Source organism: Cyanistes caeruleus, chromosome 9, assembly GCF_971803275.1.
Source record: "Cyanistes caeruleus chromosome 9, bCyaCae1.hap1.1, whole genome shotgun sequence".
Taxonomy (NCBI): domain Eukaryota; kingdom Metazoa; phylum Chordata; class Aves; order Passeriformes; family Paridae; genus Cyanistes; species Cyanistes caeruleus.
The window spans coordinates 27,259,910-27,277,203 of NC_141709.1; the positions used below are offsets into that span (position 1 = coordinate 27,259,910).

General features: G+C 47.2%; 1 protein-coding gene across 2 annotated transcripts in view; it reads left to right on the forward strand.

Annotated features, from left to right (window-relative positions):
- SLC5A9 (solute carrier family 5 member 9) overlaps positions 1-17,294 on the forward strand; it is a 58,853-nt gene that overhangs the window by 40,289 nt on the left and 1,270 nt on the right. For both annotated transcript variants that reach the window (XM_023932458.2, XM_023932457.2), the window contains exons 5-14: positions 1,471-1,635; positions 4,148-4,253; positions 4,798-4,878; positions 6,210-6,415; positions 7,223-7,358; positions 8,228-8,335; positions 8,518-8,668; positions 9,724-9,892; positions 10,401-10,616; positions 16,119-16,263. In XM_023932458.2, the coding sequence (XP_023788226.2) occupies positions 1,471-1,635; positions 4,148-4,253; positions 4,798-4,878; positions 6,210-6,415; positions 7,223-7,358; positions 8,228-8,335; positions 8,518-8,668; positions 9,724-9,892; positions 10,401-10,616; positions 16,119-16,263 (1,483 nt within the window). The remainder of the gene's footprint in view (positions 1-1,470; positions 1,636-4,147; positions 4,254-4,797; positions 4,879-6,209; positions 6,416-7,222; positions 7,359-8,227; positions 8,336-8,517; positions 8,669-9,723; positions 9,893-10,400; positions 10,617-16,118; positions 16,264-17,294) is intronic.

The following is a 17,294-nucleotide window of genomic DNA, read 5'->3' on the forward strand; positions in this document are numbered from 1 at the left end:
AAAAAAGCAAAAAGAAGCAGCACGTACTCCCATATTCACTGTAAATCCATGAAAATCAGCAACACTCTCTTCACCTGGCAGCTGCCAAAATGTCACATCTCTGGGGTGAACATCTGGGTGTGAAGGCAGGCCTCATTCTGCCCTGTTGAAGTGGCCTGGAAAATTGCCACTGACACCACACAAGAGCATGAAAACCAGGCCCTTGGTGTGCAGTGCTAATGAAATTTCTCAGCTGATGAGGAGCGAGATCAGTGCCAGCCTCACAAGAAGCATCACTCACCTAACTCTGAATCTCTTGCCTACCTCAGCAGAGAGTGTTAACAGTGGCAAGCACAGGCAGGGCCCACCAAAAGCTCTCTCCTGGGGTATGTATTCACTGCAATGTTTTTTTCTAGACCATTAAGGTCACCTTTAAATCCTTTGTGAAGAAAACAGAGGCTGAGTTCAGTCTGGTGCATGTAGGACATAATACTGCTGTACTCAAAGGAAATCTATTCAAGTCACTTTAGAAGCTCATGAAGACAAGATTGTCTTTTAGGGCAAATCTAACTTCATGAGTTCAGATTGGAAAGAGAACTTACAGATGCCATTTCTCTCACTCTGTGCCATGGGACATCATTCAGCTGGAGGGATCATATGAGCATCTTTCACCACAGCCAGTCTCTGCCACTGCAGGAGCCATGGCTGTTCTCAATCAGTCACAATCCCTGCTCACAGGGATCAGGGTTTTTTCTGAAAACTTAAAAAAACCTATCAAAATAAATGTAAGCATGAAAGATAGTGGCTGGAGACAACCAGGAGGTGCGGTTTGATGATCCAATGACTTTCATTTACCTTTTAAGTTCTGCTGTTTGGGCTTTTGCTGGGAATCGGAGAAGAAATACATGAGGAATGCCTTTACACTTTCCAAAAGACTCTTCACCTGTGGCAAAGCAACTAAACTGCCTCTTTATCTATCAGTGACAGGAACACATCTGCACCAGCCTGCAAGGAGAACATCCCAGCAGAGTCTTGCTGTTGCTTATTTTTATGCTCTGCAGGGACAGTCTGCTGCCTCAGCCTCATCACTTGCTAATCAAGCAACAAACAGATGCTCCCCTCCTGCTCTGAATCACTTAACTCTTCACTGCCACAGCATCAGTGGTTTTAAAGGCCATCAAATACACCACCACCTTTCAGAGAACCAGAGCAACAGAATACACCATCCTTCTCAAAAGACCAGGGGATGGAAGAGGAAGTGACACCCATGACAGAGAAATACAGGTCTTAGGAGAAGAGCTTTGAAAGCTTCTAACTGAATTGTAATAATTCCTCCAGAAGCTGGCTCATCTTATGAGCAGGGAGAAAAGTCAGTCTGCTTCTCATGGCACTGTGCCTTTCTGCTTTCTTAGATTGGCCACTGACAGAACAGGGGGAAAAGCTGTTCCCATGTGTCGAATCCTGTGCCTTTATTCTCTGTCTCTTTAACAGGCCATCTGGCCACTGCTGGCTCTGGGCTGGATCTTCGTGCCTGTTTACATCACAGCAGGAGTTGTCACCATGCCTGAGTACCTGCAGAAGAGGTTTGGCGGGGAGAGGATCCAAATCTACCTGTCTGTGCTGTCCCTGATTATCTACATATTCTCCAAGATATCCGTATGTATCCAGCTGAACACAGCCCCTGTGTCTAGGGCAGGGATAGGGCATCCTGGTACAAGGCAGAGCTGCTCAGAGAGAACTTGAAAGGACCAGCCCTGCTCCCAGGAACAGCAGCAGTGTGTTAGTGTGCTGCTCTTGCCTCTCTATTGATCATGGAGACCTTTCCCAAGAGAGAGACAGAGCCCTCATTAAACAGCAATGCACAGTGAGAACTTTACAGGGATGTGCAACTAATTACTAAACAGTGTAAGTACCATGGGCTGTCTTCCTGCTTTTCCTCTTCTATCACATCAAACCTTAGGTATCAGAGATAGAGGAAGGGCTGCATTGCCCCATCTGAAAATCTGGCTGGCTTCATCTCGTAGAGATGAAATTCCCTTAAATTATCATAAACCTGCTGTTGTTCTTGTAGTTGAGTTGTCAGCTTTAGGTATTTTATGGTTGTTCCTCTCTCTTTCTCTCACTTGTGTTGGGTACAGTGAAAGGGAGGTAGGTTCTGGCTTGAGACAAAACTCAGCATCTTTTCTCAATTGCTTGTAGCATTGTACCTAGATGGTAACCAAAACCCAGTGTAGCCTACTGGGTATTTACCCCTCTTAAATGCCATTCAGAAAGAAACAGAATTTATGCTCAGACATTTATTAAGAACTACCCATGCCCTTGGAGGGAGAGGAATGTATCTGAGAGTCCATTACAGGGATTGAAGATGTCACTCCTTTGTCTCCAGCTGATTATCCCAAGGTCAGTACGAGCCAATTTTCACTAGACCTTTCTGAAATATTCAGATCTCAAATTGCCTTGGGAGACACTGACTGGAGATAAAACACTCCTGTGGCTTCAAGGTCCTTCTCCCAGGCTTATTATGTCTCAGCTCCTGGAAGGGGCATTAAGAGAAGTTCCAGGCTGGGAGTGTGGGGTAGTTTTCCTCCTCTAATAGGCAGCTCTTGGTCATGTCACCCACTGCTGTCACCCCTGCCTCCAGCTTTGCTCTGTGGGACTGGAGCCCTGGGTGACAGAACGAGTGAGGTCCTGCAAAGAGGCACTTAAAGCCTCTTTACCTGTGAGGGATAAATGGCAACTTTCTCCTGCAGCAGCCCAGAGTGAGCACAGCCACACAGCCAGGGTATGAAACAGAGCTGTCTTTCAGAGTGACCTTCAGCAGAGCAGTATTTGCCAGTGCTTTTCAGAGCAGGACCCTGGCCCCCATCACTGCTGTTTCATCTCAGTGGTTTCTCCTCTGTGCAGCCAATTCATGCATGGCTGACGGATGTGGCTGGGGGAGTTTATGGCCATGACAGGTGCTTTCTATTAAGCAGAGCTATTGTTTGTGGAGAGCTCATTTAGCGGCTGGCTGGACAGCAGGCACTTGGTTACAAGAAGGATTTTTCTCCCCGTGCTTTCTGCCCAAACACAGGTCAACAACCATGGCACTTAAGAGTCTTCTCAGCTTGCAAAGAGAGCAGAGATCTCAATAATCGGTGTTGTCAGAGGACTGATCCTGCACGGCTGCAGGGGTGGTTGTGTTTGCTGCTGGGCAGCCAAGCCCCAGAAGGGTCAGGGATTCCTGGGTGTACTGGCTGTGCCTGTCGTGTCTCAGGCCTGCAGAGCTCAGGGGTTGCACTGGCTCCTTGCTTTTAAGGCGCTTATTTTAGATACAGCAAATGGAATTCCTGCCCCATCTCTGGTCTCCCTTGGCAAAGGTCTTCATGTGTATCTCACCCCATACCAGACCTGCAGGTGTCCTTCCACCTGCTTTCCCAACATAAACATCTCTCATATCACCTTCTGCAATTCTGAGTGATGTTATCTGTGTAATTCCAGGTTTCACCCAGTTTCTGGTGTCTCTCTCTACCAAAAGAGAACAAAAACAAAACACAGCTGATGGGGGTTCTTGTATTTCTAGTGAGGTTATCAGCAGGTATTGCCTGTTTTTCTGGAGTCACTCTAATATGCTGAACTGCACAGAGAAACCACCTGTTGACTTCTCAAATAAACAAATCATGGTACAAGACATCAGTGACTCTTTAGGAGTCGTTCAAGAGGGAGTGTCTCTGGACCACGAGGCAGCCCTGGGAAGAATAAGGCCTCTGCTATCTCTTTCCCTCCTGTGTCTGCCTGTGGATACATGGGCTCTGCTATCCAGGGATGTGTTCACAGTCTGCAAAAGTGACGGTTTACACCAGTCCTTCTCTGTGCCAGCCCGGATTCTATGACTCAAGATGGTTTTTATTTCAATGACTTTTTGGTCTCTTGGCATAGTACCTTCATTTTCACCCTCCTGCTCTTCCAGATCCTGAAAGCTCTGACCTGGAGGAAAGTTTTTCTTTACAGCAAAACAAGGTTCAGAGCCAAGAGTGCCAACAGCTCTTCTCCTCCCCTTCCAGTTCACCTTTGTGGTGTCCTCCCCTGTCAATGCTTTCAGCTGCAGAGGGCTGCAGGCTGCTTTATTAGATTTCATTTGCACGAACCACTGCTAATGCCAGACTGCCCTTGGTTTTTTTTATTCCAGGTGGATATTTTTGCTGGAGCATTGTTCATCCAAACCTCTTTGGGATGGAACATCTACTTGTCCACCGTGCTCTTGCTAACAGTGACTGCTATCTACACCATAATTGGTAAATAGCTGGTTTTAAAGGACACATTATAAACTGGAGCCTAGGATAGAAGTTTCCCATTTCCTACAGAGGGGAAAGAGTATTCAGGTCCTGGTCTGAGGGAGAGATTGCCCCAGTTGCTGGTAGTACCTGCCTTGTCACTCCCAGTTGTTGGAAACCTTTGACTCTTCCCCTCTCCCCTCTTGGCCCAATGGAAACTGGTACGGAGGGAACATCATTGTTTTTAGAGGATTTTCTAACACTGCACAAGGCTCTTGGCTTCCTCTGTGCAGGAAGTTACCACTGCCCATATTTGCTAATTTGTTCCCTTTCTGTAACTTCAGCTGTTAAGATGCTGAGCTGCCTCCAAGTTCTCTGATGAACATGGAAAACCTTCCACGCTGTTCCTCACAGGAGGCTTTTGACAGCTGTGGGCTCCAGGGGACCAGCTCAGTGCCTGTCCTGAAATCACAGGGCTGGGGCTAAAGAAAGCTTTTTTCAGGTGAGGTACCTGTTTCCCTGTGCAAGGGGACGCACTGACTGCTGTCTCTGGTTCTCCTGGCAGGGGGGTTGACTGCTGTGATTTACACAGACCTGCTGCAGACCGTGATCATGGTGCTGGGAGCTTTCATCCTCATGTTCATAGGTAAGGGGGACCTGCAGTGCCACCACACAGCAGTTTAGTGGTCCCAAGGCCACTAGACCTTGGCAGGGTGCCTCACCCTTTCATGTGTGGTGCAGAAATGAGTTTTAACCCCTCACAGAAGTGATGCCAGCACAAGTCTCATTCTCCAAGCCATCATACTTTCTTCATCCTTTGCACTAACTGTATGGGGGTGAGGATCTGGATAACTTCACCTCACTGGAGTTGCCAAAGAACTTTGGAACATCACATTCTCAGAGCCAAATTCAGCTCTCATTAAGCCCATGTCAATTCAGAGTAATCCTGCTGACTTCCACTGTCGACTTTTGGAGTTACTGTGGAGATACATGTGGGTGTAACTGAGCATTATAAAAAAGTAAAGAGCAACAAGGAAATGACAATCTGTTATGGCACGTGCCACAGTGAGATCCCAGAGAGTGACCTGTGTCTCTGAGCCCAGAGCACAGCACAGAAAATGCTGACGATTTAAGATGAAGGGATGTGTTTGGTACTCTGATAGCTGGTTTATTGAACACAGCCTTGATTAGGTGCAGGGACAAGAACAAAATATTGGGCTAAGGGCACAGGGTTAAATGAGGGACAGAAGGGGCAGATCTGAGGGTCGAGGTCCAACAGGGATAAGAGAAAGTGGTGCAAGGGAGTGGCTAAAGACTGAGAGAACCAAGGGGATAACAGGGGTGGAACAACACAGCAAAACAGACAGTGGGGGGTTAAGGGAAGGAAGAATGTTCTAGGAAGGGTACATGAATGGTAAACAGGGGCTGAACAAGGGTGGCATCAATCCCCACACACTATCAGAACACCAGAACCCAAAAGGCACCAACATGTGGCTGGGAGGGAGGCCTTTTCTTACTGTATCCTATAGGGGTGTCTCTCCCCTTTTGCCTCTGCCTCTCCAGGGCTGAGGTATGACCACCCTGGTGGCAGACCCCTGGGCCTCCACAACCTTCATCAGTCTTTGTTTTAAGCCTTCTTGGCAAACAGAAATAGCTAAACCAGGTATATCTTTTTTCATGTTATGCTTTCCTGCTCTAGCTCTCGGAGGGTGTGTAAGTGAAAACTAGATGCAGATGACATTGCAGGGATTAGGATCCTGGAGTTTTTCCTGCATCCTCTCCCAGAATGTGTTGCTTAAACCACAAAGACTCTGGGCAAAATCCAGCTGATTTCAGTAGAAACTTTGACTTCAAAAAGCAAGAGTGGAATGAAAAGGCGATAAGAGGAAGATAAAAGAAAAGTAATCACGAGACTCAGATAAGATAATACCTTTGCATGATACAACAGCCCTTAAATCACTGGCATTTTCTTTACAGGGTTTGAAAAAGTTGGCTGGTATGAAGGACTTCAGGAGAAATACTTCACAGCAATACCAAAGATAACGGTTCCAAACACAAACTGTCACCTCCCACGTGAAGATGCCTTTCATTTGTTCAGGGATCCCATCACAGGAGACCTTCCCTGGCCTGCCCTTATGTTTGGTCTCACTGTGGTGGCTCTTTGGTTCTGGTGCACTGACCAGGTAAATGAAATCTTTCCCTCAGCAGACAAACCACTACAGTGTTATTTTCAGTCAACTCCTCAGTCTGTGGTTCTGTGAGCTAAAAAATCACTGTGCCTCAGTGTGCAGGAGTTGCTACCTTTTTATTCTGGTCTAGACCAGAAAGTCTCACTCCTTCCACCTTCTCAGCAAGCTGCTAATCTTATCCACTTCTTAGTGCAGTGAGAACAGGTTGTTTTCATCCATCTTTATCCTACTGTGGGTTGGTGAGTACTGGGAGTCTTCATGACAAGGGTATAAAAATGTGAATCTGGAGCTGGCTGTGCTGTGCCCTTGAGTAGACCTCCAGACAATATTCCTCCATTCATATTCCCAGATGTCTCATGTCCCTTATTCCTTTTCAAGCTACAAACAAGGAAAGCTGTGTGTGTTTCTCGAGATGCGGTGCTTCTGTACTTTTAGATGGGATAATTATGAAACCCCACCACTGAGCTCTTACCAGAACTCCCACAGTCTGCTTAATTCTGTGTCTCTTGCTGCCATACAGCTGCTGTCTCCAGCCCTCAAGGTGGCTTCATTTCAGTCAAGGGTGAAATTATTCTTGTAAAGGAAATTTCCACGCTGCCCTCTCCTATAGCCTGTGGACTGAGCTCTGAGTGGTGGCAGCAGGCTGCAGCCAGTGAGGTGGGAAAGCTGTCCTTGGCATGCAAAACACCCTGGGATCCTGCAGGATGAAAGTCATCCCTGAGAAGGAGAGACAGAGAGAACAGATCCTCTCTCTGCTGTGCTTCTGTTTCATTCTCTCTTCCCTCTCTGCTCTGGTTCCAGGTGACGGTCCAGAGGTCTCTCTCTGCCAAGAACCTCTCCCATGCCAAAGGTGGATCACTGCTGGCAGGATACCTGAAAATCCTTCCTGTGTTTTTCATTGTCATGCCAGGAATGATCAGCAGAGTTCTTTACCCAGGTCAGCCTTCCCATCTTCCTTGACATGGGGCTCCATATCTGCTGTGACCACTAATCCCACACAGGTCTGCCAGAACTTTTACATCTGAGAAACTGCTGTCCTGCAGGCATGTTCATAGAGATTCCTGTTGCATCATGGTGCTTCCGAGCCCTACCTCCACCTCCAGTTCTCCCACAGTGGCAGAAATCACCAGAAGTAGCCATAAGGGGCTTACTTTGCCACTGGGGACATGTAGCCCCATGCAGTGGACATTGCATTCATCTGTCTGTCTGTCTGGAGTCAGTGAAATTAAATTCATGGAGCACTGAGGTTGTCCTTTGGATCCTATGGATTACATCCATTAGATATTTTGGAGAGTTTTAGCAACCTAGCACACAGATTCATTTAGGTCCTGGTGGATTAGGTTAAATGACTCTCCCTTATATCCTAAGGAGCTCTCATTGCCGGTTTCTCCAGAGCCTTCCCCTTTCCAGGAAGAATAACTTGGTTAGAAAGAAGAAAGAACCCATTTCCCAGATTTTCTAAATAGGAGTAAATGGGACTCCAGCATCCCTGGGAACCCAGCTGACAGGTTCATGGAAACAGTCCAGTTCCCACAAGTGACAAATCATCAAGGATTACAGTTATGCAACACCCAGGAGACTTTTAGCTGTATCCTGAACAGAATTTCAAAATGTCACCTCAAAGTTTCACCTCTATTATATGATATAAAGCATTTTCCAGCTCCACTCATTGTAGCTGTGTTCTACCTCTGAATTTATATGAAACTGCTCAAGGCTGAACTGAACAGGATTTGTTCCCTTGATCTAAACAAGCTGTGGCTCAGTGGGGTTTGCACTGATTCCTTGTTGTTTCCCTGTGCCCCGCAGATGAAGTGGCCTGCGTGGACCCAGACATCTGCACAAAGGTCTGTGGAGCTGCTGTGGGTTGTTCCAACGTTGCCTACCCCAAGCTGGTGATGGAACTCATGCCTGATGGTGAGAAGCACCCTTGTGGAGCTGGGCTTGAGCCAGGCTCTGCACGGGGGGGATCAGGCTGCTCTTACCCATCCTAAGGATGTGGAAATCTTACAGCAGACACCAGACTGCAGGATGGAAAAAGCAGTGCTCAGAGGCTCAAGGCCCAGTCCTGATTCCTCTTCTGTGTTTTGCTCCCTCAGGGCTCCGGGGTTTGATGATTGCAGTGATGATGGCAGCCCTGATGAGTTCCCTCACCTCCGTTTTCAACAGCAGCAGCACCCTCTTCGTTATCGACATCTGGCAGCGCATCCGCAGGAAGGCCTCCGAGCAGGAGCTGATGATTGTGGGCAGGTCCTTACATTTATTTATGTCTTGTTCCTCTCATCATCTGTTCTGAGTGCAGCTTTTACATCCTCCAGGCTGGACTCACTGAGAAAAATCTGGTGCCTGCAATATAGAGCGGGAGCAGAGCTTGGGAAGAGCACTGTGTTTTCCAGCTTCATCTTCATATTCATCAGGATAGGCCTGGTCAAGGAGAAACTGAGTGTTCCACTGAGCTAAGCAGATAATTGCCTCTCTTCTCTCTAAACTTATTATAAATACTGCTTTAAATGAAATTTTTAGAAAAGCCAAAAGTGCTCTTGAGTCATTGTCACCAGAGGTCTATAAAAAATGTTATTTTTGCATCAGACAGGAGTGATATGTTGCAATTAGTTTTGTTTTTTGGTTTTTTTTTCAGGGAAAAGTGAAGAGCTGAGCCTCCCAGCTTTCTGTCTCTGTGAGAGCTTGTAGTGTCCTTTGCTGAGAAGCTTTGGTGCTGCTTTATATCAGGGCATATAAAGATCTCCTCCAGACAGGACTTTAGGCTGCATTCAGTGTGGAGATTTTGCCCTCCAGTCATGAGCATTAAGTTCTGAACTTCGCTGAGGTGTGGCTGAAGGCTGCAGGCAAACTCACATTTCACCATGGCACAGTGGGTAGAGGACAAGTACCTCTTGCTCAGCAGTATGGACAAACCTCTGTGGCACACGGTGCAAAGGCACAGGAAGGTTACAATATTCACCTGAGACCCCAAACATAATTTTAACAAGTAGCAAATGAGTTGAAATTTGGCAAAAGCAATAGACTGAGCACATTTCCTGCTTGGAAACGTGGTAGAAAGATTGCTTCCACAACCCACCAGCTCCCTCTTTCTGTCACATCCAAGAGCAAGGTCACTGAATGTCACACTTTTGGGCATACCAGGCTCACATTGGCAGAACATTTTCTCTTTTCCCATGTACACAAGGAAAGGTTCTTGAGAGTGATCTGTGGATTTTTTCTTAGGAAATTCCAAGAGAATCTGGGAGTATGTTTTGCTGCAAATCTACCTATAGAGTTAATACAAATTTATCCTTCTCTCTCAGAGTCTTCACCCTCATCCTTGTGGTCATCAGCATTCTCTGGATCCCAATCATTCAGTCAGCCAACAATGGAAAGCTCTTTGACTACATTCAGTCCATAGTCAGCTATCTGTCCCCACCAATTGCAGCCCTCTTCCTCTTGGCAATCTTCTGGAAGAGGATTAATGAGCCTGTAAGTGAAGTGCCAACAACCAATTGATACATGTATTTATTTTGATAAAACAAATAAATATCGCTTCCCTCAGTACCTAGCCTTTGAGACTCTTTAAACTTGGAGCCAGTCCAGCTCAAGTGTGACAATTAGACAGCCTTTCCTGACACAAATTAATGAATCTTACCCCAGTCTCTAATGGGTGTGGGTTTGCTTCTAGGTACATTGTGGCAGTCCCATTTGAAGGAATGAAAGGGAAGTTGTTCTGCCATTTAGGGATGATGTGTCAAAGCCTCATTGGAGGAGCGTTGTTAGGAGGAGATTCTTGCATTGTTTGTGCTCTGTGTGCTCCATGTTGATGAGCAGTGAGAGAAAATGAGGGTTTTTACCTGAAAAAATTCTCCGTTGATGCAACTCAGTGTGGATTTCCATCAGGCAAAAAATGTCTTGGGAAAGAGGGAGAAGAGAGGGAAAAGTACAACCAGAGGTAATTTGCAGTGACCTTTTCTTTGTGCTTGCCTTTTCTCAGGGTGCTTTCTGGGGTCTCATTGTTGGCCTTGCCGTTGGTCTGGTTCGGATGATCATGGAGTTTATTTATACTGCCCCGTCTTGTGGGGAGGAGGACAGGAGACCAGCGGTGCTGAAGAACGTGCACTACCTCTACTTCGCCCTCATCCTCTCTGCCATCACTACCATTGTCATTGTCATCATCAGCCTCTGCACCCCACCCATCCCTGAAGAAAAGGTAAGCCACTTGCAGTGACACCCTTTGCCCAGAGCCCCCATCTGGCTACCAAAAATCCCCGAGATCTGCCTTTTCCTGCTCCTGCAGTGGCTAAGAAATGGTGTGCAATGCATGTGCTGCCAAGAAGCCCTTGCTCCTCAGCTCTCCCTAGTGCCCAGGCTGCTGAGCTTTAATGCTGCTGAGCTTTAATGCTGCTGAGCACTGAGTGCTTCAGATTGAGTGTGAGTTCCCATGCTGTGCCCAGAGCTGGGCAGACAACACAGCCCATCCTAACTGGACTAGAAAGAACAGAAGAAGGGGAAGGAGATGAAATCACATTACAGAGCACTGCTGAGGAGGAATTAAATATATCTAATTGTAGCATCTAGCCTGTTTCAGCAGAGACAGCATCAATCTTGCAGGCAAACAAGATTAATATCTTTTGCAACATGGGCATTTAGGAAAATAACATTTTGTCCCAATGTGATCTCAATTAAATTTAATAACTTTGAGGGAAGCACAACTTTCTTTTACTTAGCACATTAAAATGGTGCAGAGTTGGGAGATTTTGTATTATAAAACCTTAAAGCAACTCTTCCCAGTCCCAAGTTTTAAAGCAGCTGCCAATATAACAAAACTGCCACCTACCTCTCAGCAAAGGTTACTGGATAGATTAAAAAGACCTATTTTTTTCCTGTCTAACTGCATGAGAGAGAAAATGCTGTGATGGTATCAATCTGTTGCTTCCTCATAACTTGTAAAGCATTAACCAGCTCCATCAATTTTTGATGAAATGTTATAGGTGTCAAGGATACCCCACTCCTAAAGATTACATGAAAGCAGGTGCTCAGATAGGGGAGAGGAGGGGGGAGAGAGGCTGTCTTTGTGTCTGCTTGGAGATAAACTCTCAGCTTTTATTAGCTATCAGAGGATCCACATGGGAGAGAGAAATACTGGCAAGGAGGCACCATTAGTTCTGCTGCTTACGTTGTTCATGACTGCTCAGGGGTGGCCAGATGGTTGCCAGCAATTAATTACTGTGGTTTAATGAGTTCCCACTTATCATCTGACCTGTGATAGCTAAACATGTGCAGTGCTCCCTGCCCACAGCAATAGCAAGATAAGATGCATTAACACAGCACTGGTGAACAGTGAGCATCAAACCAGCGGTTCAGGAGATGGAGAAACTGGCTCCAGCATCTCCAGACTTTTTAGTCTGACCTCAGAGGTATGAAAGCATTTCAAGCATCTTCCAGGAGGGGCATTTCAGCATGGACCCCACTATAAAAGAATTAAAGAAAGTGAGGTTACAATCCTAAGAGATTCCCCAGGGGAGATTTTCAGAGGTATTTCTACTGAAATGTGTGAGTTTATAGGTGCTGGATGTAAATGACCTTATTTGACACATTCTTCAAAGAGCCAGGGGTATGGTCAGGGAGGGCAGGATTTTGTCTGAAGCAGCCGTGTGCAGTTATCCCAGAGAAACAAAGGATGAGAGGTGGTGGCTGCCCCGCCTCAGGTGCCTCTGGAGAGCCAGGGAAGGAGGAGAGCTTGCTGAAGGGCCAGGAACTAACATCAGCTGGGCTTTTTGGGGGAAGTTTTCTCAATAGGGTTGTTCAGGATAGCCTTTTGGTATGCTATGGACCCCACATAGTGCTGAGCTCAGTACCTGACCTCTGTGTAAGAGATTCTGTTGTAGAAAATGAGTGAGGATTAATGATACTGCCTGTGGCAGTGAAAGGCTGGACACAGAGATCCAGATCAATCATCTGATATTTGTGATGACCATCCCATGTGCTCTCTGTCCCTCAGTGTCTTCCCACCACAAGGAAAATGGAATAGACTGCCAGGAAATTCATGCCACTAAGCAGTAGCTCATTCCCCCTTTCCATAGCTCAGTAGGAATGGGAAAGTCTGTCCCCATTTCTTTTTTGTCTGATTCCATTCAGTTTCTACTGTTTATCCCTGATTTCAACAGGAAAATCTGCCCTTGTTCCTCAGAGAACAGCCAAAGGGAAGCTGTGGGGTTTAACTGAAGTAGGAGACAACACTGCTGGGTTTCTGTCTGGTACGAATCTGAGTGGGCAGCACTGAGACCAAAACTTTTTGTTTTCCTGGGTCAGATTCACCCCAGGTTTTGCCCTAGACATGAGCAGAGATGTGGGTTTGGACCATCACTTCTGGTTTGCCCCTCATCTCCAGCGAGTCTGTGGCTGCGCTGGCTCAGGGACAGAAGTGGTCGGGGAAGGAAGGGCAGGGGCTGGAGATCAGGGCGGGTGTGCCAGGCTCTGTCTGGGTAGAAACTGGCACCTGGTCTTTGTGTTTGGCCATTATTTACTTGGCATGCAGGTGGGCAAACCGGTGGTGAAGAGCCTGAGTGTTGCTGTGGCCGTGGCTGGGAGGGGGATGCTGTGCTGGGTGTCCTGCATGAGGAGCTCTGGGGCTTCCTGGTGAACCAGTTCCCTTCCTGAGCCTCAGCTATTTCTCCCCTAAGACTTGCATGGGGCTGGTTCTGCTCATCCTTAACTGCAGTGCTTGGGGATGGAATGATGAAAGACACGGTACAAGAGCTAGGAATTGTGTCATTTGTTTTGTCAAGCAAAAAGAGCAGAAAAACAAGCCGGCAAAGACAAAGCCGAGGAAATACAGTGATAGATCATACCTCAGCAGATGTAAATCACCACAGCTCCATTGCCTTCAAAGACCAGGAACAGCTGTTGAGCACAGTTATGTCACTTTGCACCAGCTGAGGATCTACACTGGACAACTTTAAATATTGAATCTCAATGCTTTTGAGATAGTAAATGGGCGAAAGGAGAAAAGAGATTTGTATCTGATGTTAGAGTGGTACAGCTAATGTTCCTGGCTTTAAATGAATTACAATCTGAGAACTGCAAGCTGTAGCATTTTCTCCTGCTGTTTTGGACACTCTCCCATCCCTGTGGTGATTGATGCTGTGCTGGAAAACAAGTATGCAAGGAATTTGTTTGGTGTGCTCCAGAGTTCATATGTCTTCATTGTAGGTAGTCCATATTGTGTCACGCCGTCCTTGAAAACCCTGCAAAAGAGCTTACAATTAAATTTGAGACTGTGAAGCTGAAACACAACTGTCAGGTGCCAGATGGCATTTTGGAACAGAAGGATTTATTCTAGTTTACGAACAACAAAAGAAAAACTTTGCTGAGTTCTTGCAAACTCCCTTTCCCAAGGAGACTGTGAGGGAGGAAAGGGAGGGGAGCAGCCCACAAAGCACTGAGTGCTGCACCCCAGGGGTCAGGGCTCACCCTGACAGGCTGATGGATTGGCAATTCCACCGGCTATACTCTGGGCTTGGGGTGTTCTCCCTGTGTCTCGAGGTCTGGCTTCAGTGGCTCCCCTTGGTGCAGAGCTTAGGAGGAGCAGCAAGCCCAGCTGGGCTGGCCTGAGCCCACCCTGCGAGCTCTGAGGTGCTGCAGCTGCCACAGCATCCCTTGGTGGCTCTGGCAGCCAGACACGCTCAGCCCTGTGGGTGCTGACAGGAGCGAACTAAGGGGGTCTCAGGGCTCCCCCAGCAGTGCTCAGGGTGACTCTGCAGGCAGGAGCAGAGCCTCAGGGCTCCCCAGGAACCAGCACAAGGCTCCCTCCTGCTCCCCTGCCCTTGGACATGGTGGCCTCAGGCAGCACTTCCAAGGTCCCAGTCAGTAAAGCTGACACAGCTCCCCTGCAGGCAATTCTAAATTAGGTATTTTCCTGCTTTCTCCAGGCACTCAAGGCACTGCCACCATCTGCCTCCCCTCCCCATCCCTTTGGGGATGCACAGGCAGGCACAGCCAGCCCCGTGGAGGCCTCCATGGCCACACAGAGCTGCTGCTCTGCCCCAGAGGCAAGGGGGAGAAAGGGGCATCTCAGGGAATGCAGCCAGCCCAAACCCAGCGGAGCTCCAAGCTGGAGTGCTGCTGTGATGCTTCACCAGGAGCTCTCTGGGGTGCTGGTTTGCTTTTCTGGCCGTGGAGGAGACACCCAGCTCCTGGGTGGGTCAGTGGGATGATGCCATGAGGTTCCCTGTGTCTATTCTGCTTTCCAGCATAGCCAATACACAACTGGGAATTGCTTCTCTCTGGTGGAGTCCAAGCCCCAAGTACACCCCAGCCCTTGATTATGGTGCAATATGCAGAGACAGTGGTTCAGTGACACATGAGTAGAGGAGAGTAAAAAGGAAAAAAAAAGTTTTGGAAATTCTTTAGTACCCTGAAACTTTACTGTGTTCCAGTGACATTTCCTAAGTGATTAAAAAAAAAAAAATCCCCGAGAAAGATGAGGATCATCAAATCAAAGCAATTTAGCACTTCATGACAAGAAAGATTAGCCCTGCCCAATGCTCATCTTGGTTGAAAATGATTTAAATAAAGCTATAAATCTTCTGGAAATTATGCAACATTTTGTGTCAGCTGGAAGCTTCTGCCTGGATTTTTGTGTGCAAAATTCAAAAATTAAACTCACGTTACTTTGTAAGTGACCCACTGGGGAAGTTCCATATTTCCATATGGGCAGAGCAGGGAGGCAGCTGCTCCTGGGGCACTTGTGTGACTTTGCCTGCCCTGCTGTCACCACTGCACTGTCCCCCCCTGTGCCCCTCTGCCAGGCAGCATGGGCTGGAGGGGGAGGGAAGCCGCTGGACTCGGGAGCTGGGGCTGGGAGGGATGGATGAGCCTGTCCCTGCTGCTTGGCCTGGCCAGGGCAGGGGTCAGGAAGAGCCACCCAGATCCTGGGCATGCCAAGGTCAGCCACAGCAGCAGCAGGCTTGGCTTAACCCCAAATCCCTGAGCCCCTGGGTTGTCTGACACCCCCACAGCTGCCAAAGGGCCACTGAGGTTTGTAAGATCAATGTCTCCTGTGCACTCCTTGTGTTCCAGAGAGAAGACTTTCAGGCTTGCTCTAGGATAAGAGTTTCAGAACTTGGGCATTTGTAAAGCAGACTGATTGTCCTTTGTGTCTTTCTGCAGAGACAGACAATGTCTTGTATTGGCCCATCAGAGAAATAAGGAATTTAAAAAAAATATTCTAGGGCACAGCAGCTGTCTGTGACTGACTGTATCCAGAGGGGGTATCTTGGCTTCTTTTTTGATTTTTTTTTTATTTATTTGACTTTATTACCCTTCCCTGTTGGAGGGCTGCCAGTCTGGATGCAGACCATCATTATTTCAGATCAATCACATGAGCCTTGCAAATAGGAAGCTGCTTCTCCAATGTCTACTAAAGGGTTACTCCTCAGAGACAGGGATGGAACAAGTTATTTTAAAAAATGGAAGGAGAGAAACCAGACTATTTCACTTTTTTTTCCAGCTTTTTAACTCCAGCTGGATGGTGCCAACCTCCTTAGCCAGCATGTGGGCACCTGTGCAGGAAGGGAGGGAGGGAACGTGGGAGATCACCCCAGACAGGACTCAGAATCACCTTGGACCTGTGCCTCCCAAGGAGGGAAATGTCTGGGTGGTCACACTGGAACAGGCAGGCAGTGACCAGTTCCTCTGTTCCACTTTGCAGCTGGACAGCCTCACGTGGTGGACCAGGCACAGAAAACCACCTGCCATAAACCTGAAAAACGACGGGAGTGAAGCAGCAGAGACCACAGAACACAGAGAGAAGGAGCTGGTGGAAACTGCAGCTCCAGGAGATGAGGAGGAGCCAGGTAGGGGTGAACAAACACACTCATGTGCCTGGGAGTGCACAGCCAGGATCCCATGCTAATCCCTAAAGTACATGAGGGTGCATTCACCGGAGCTGGGGCTTGTATTTACAGTTTTAAGGATGTGACAAATGAAATTGTTGTGGTTCTTGGTCCTCCCAACATACCTTGATGTCAGTTCTCTCTGAATGGCTCAGAAGAGCTGCCATTCCTGAAAAAACAGAGCACCAATAAAAACAGCAGCACAGTCTGAGGGGACCAAGAGACCCTGGGAGCAGAAATGTGCACTTTGTGGATGCCCTAGAATGAACCCACAGGCCTCACTTTTCTCATTTCCATGATGCCAACAGGATCTTTTCATCTTCCCTTAGGATGTAAGCCATGGTTAAAACTCAGACCTTAAACAGCTCTGTGTCCTCCCAGAGGTATTTGATAGGAAGGCAGAGCAAAGTGAACTGAAAGAGTTGTCAGGAGACAGAACAGTAGCAGGAGATGCTACATAGGCTAGTTCTTTTCTGAGTGGACAGAGCTTTATTCTGCAAATAAAGCAGAAAAAATGCAGCTTTCTGGTTTTGAGCTTAACCTTTGAAGGTTACAGAGCAGGAATCTCAGAATAAAGGCACACATGAGACTTCTTCACTCCTTCCATGTGCTGGTCAGTCCAAAGGGCACTGGAACCAGTCACGGCCAAGCTTAACAGAAGTGAACATCTAAACAAATCCCTTGTTTTTTCTTCCCCAATAGAGTAAATTTGGGTTTAAGGTGAATGCAGTTATTCAGCATTATTTCTTATCAACTCCTAGTTCACTAGCTCAGATTTTTATAAACAAATATCTTGGTATTTTGGTAATTAGCAGAGATGAGGAAGGAAATGTGAAACACAGCAGTTGACAGGTTAATGAGGGTTTTTCCCTGGGTAACACCTTTTTTCAAGGCCCCATAATATTATGCATTTAAAAAAAAAGGTTCTATTTGGAAAGAACAGTGAGTGAAATACACACAACACAGGAATGACAATTAAAACACACACTTCA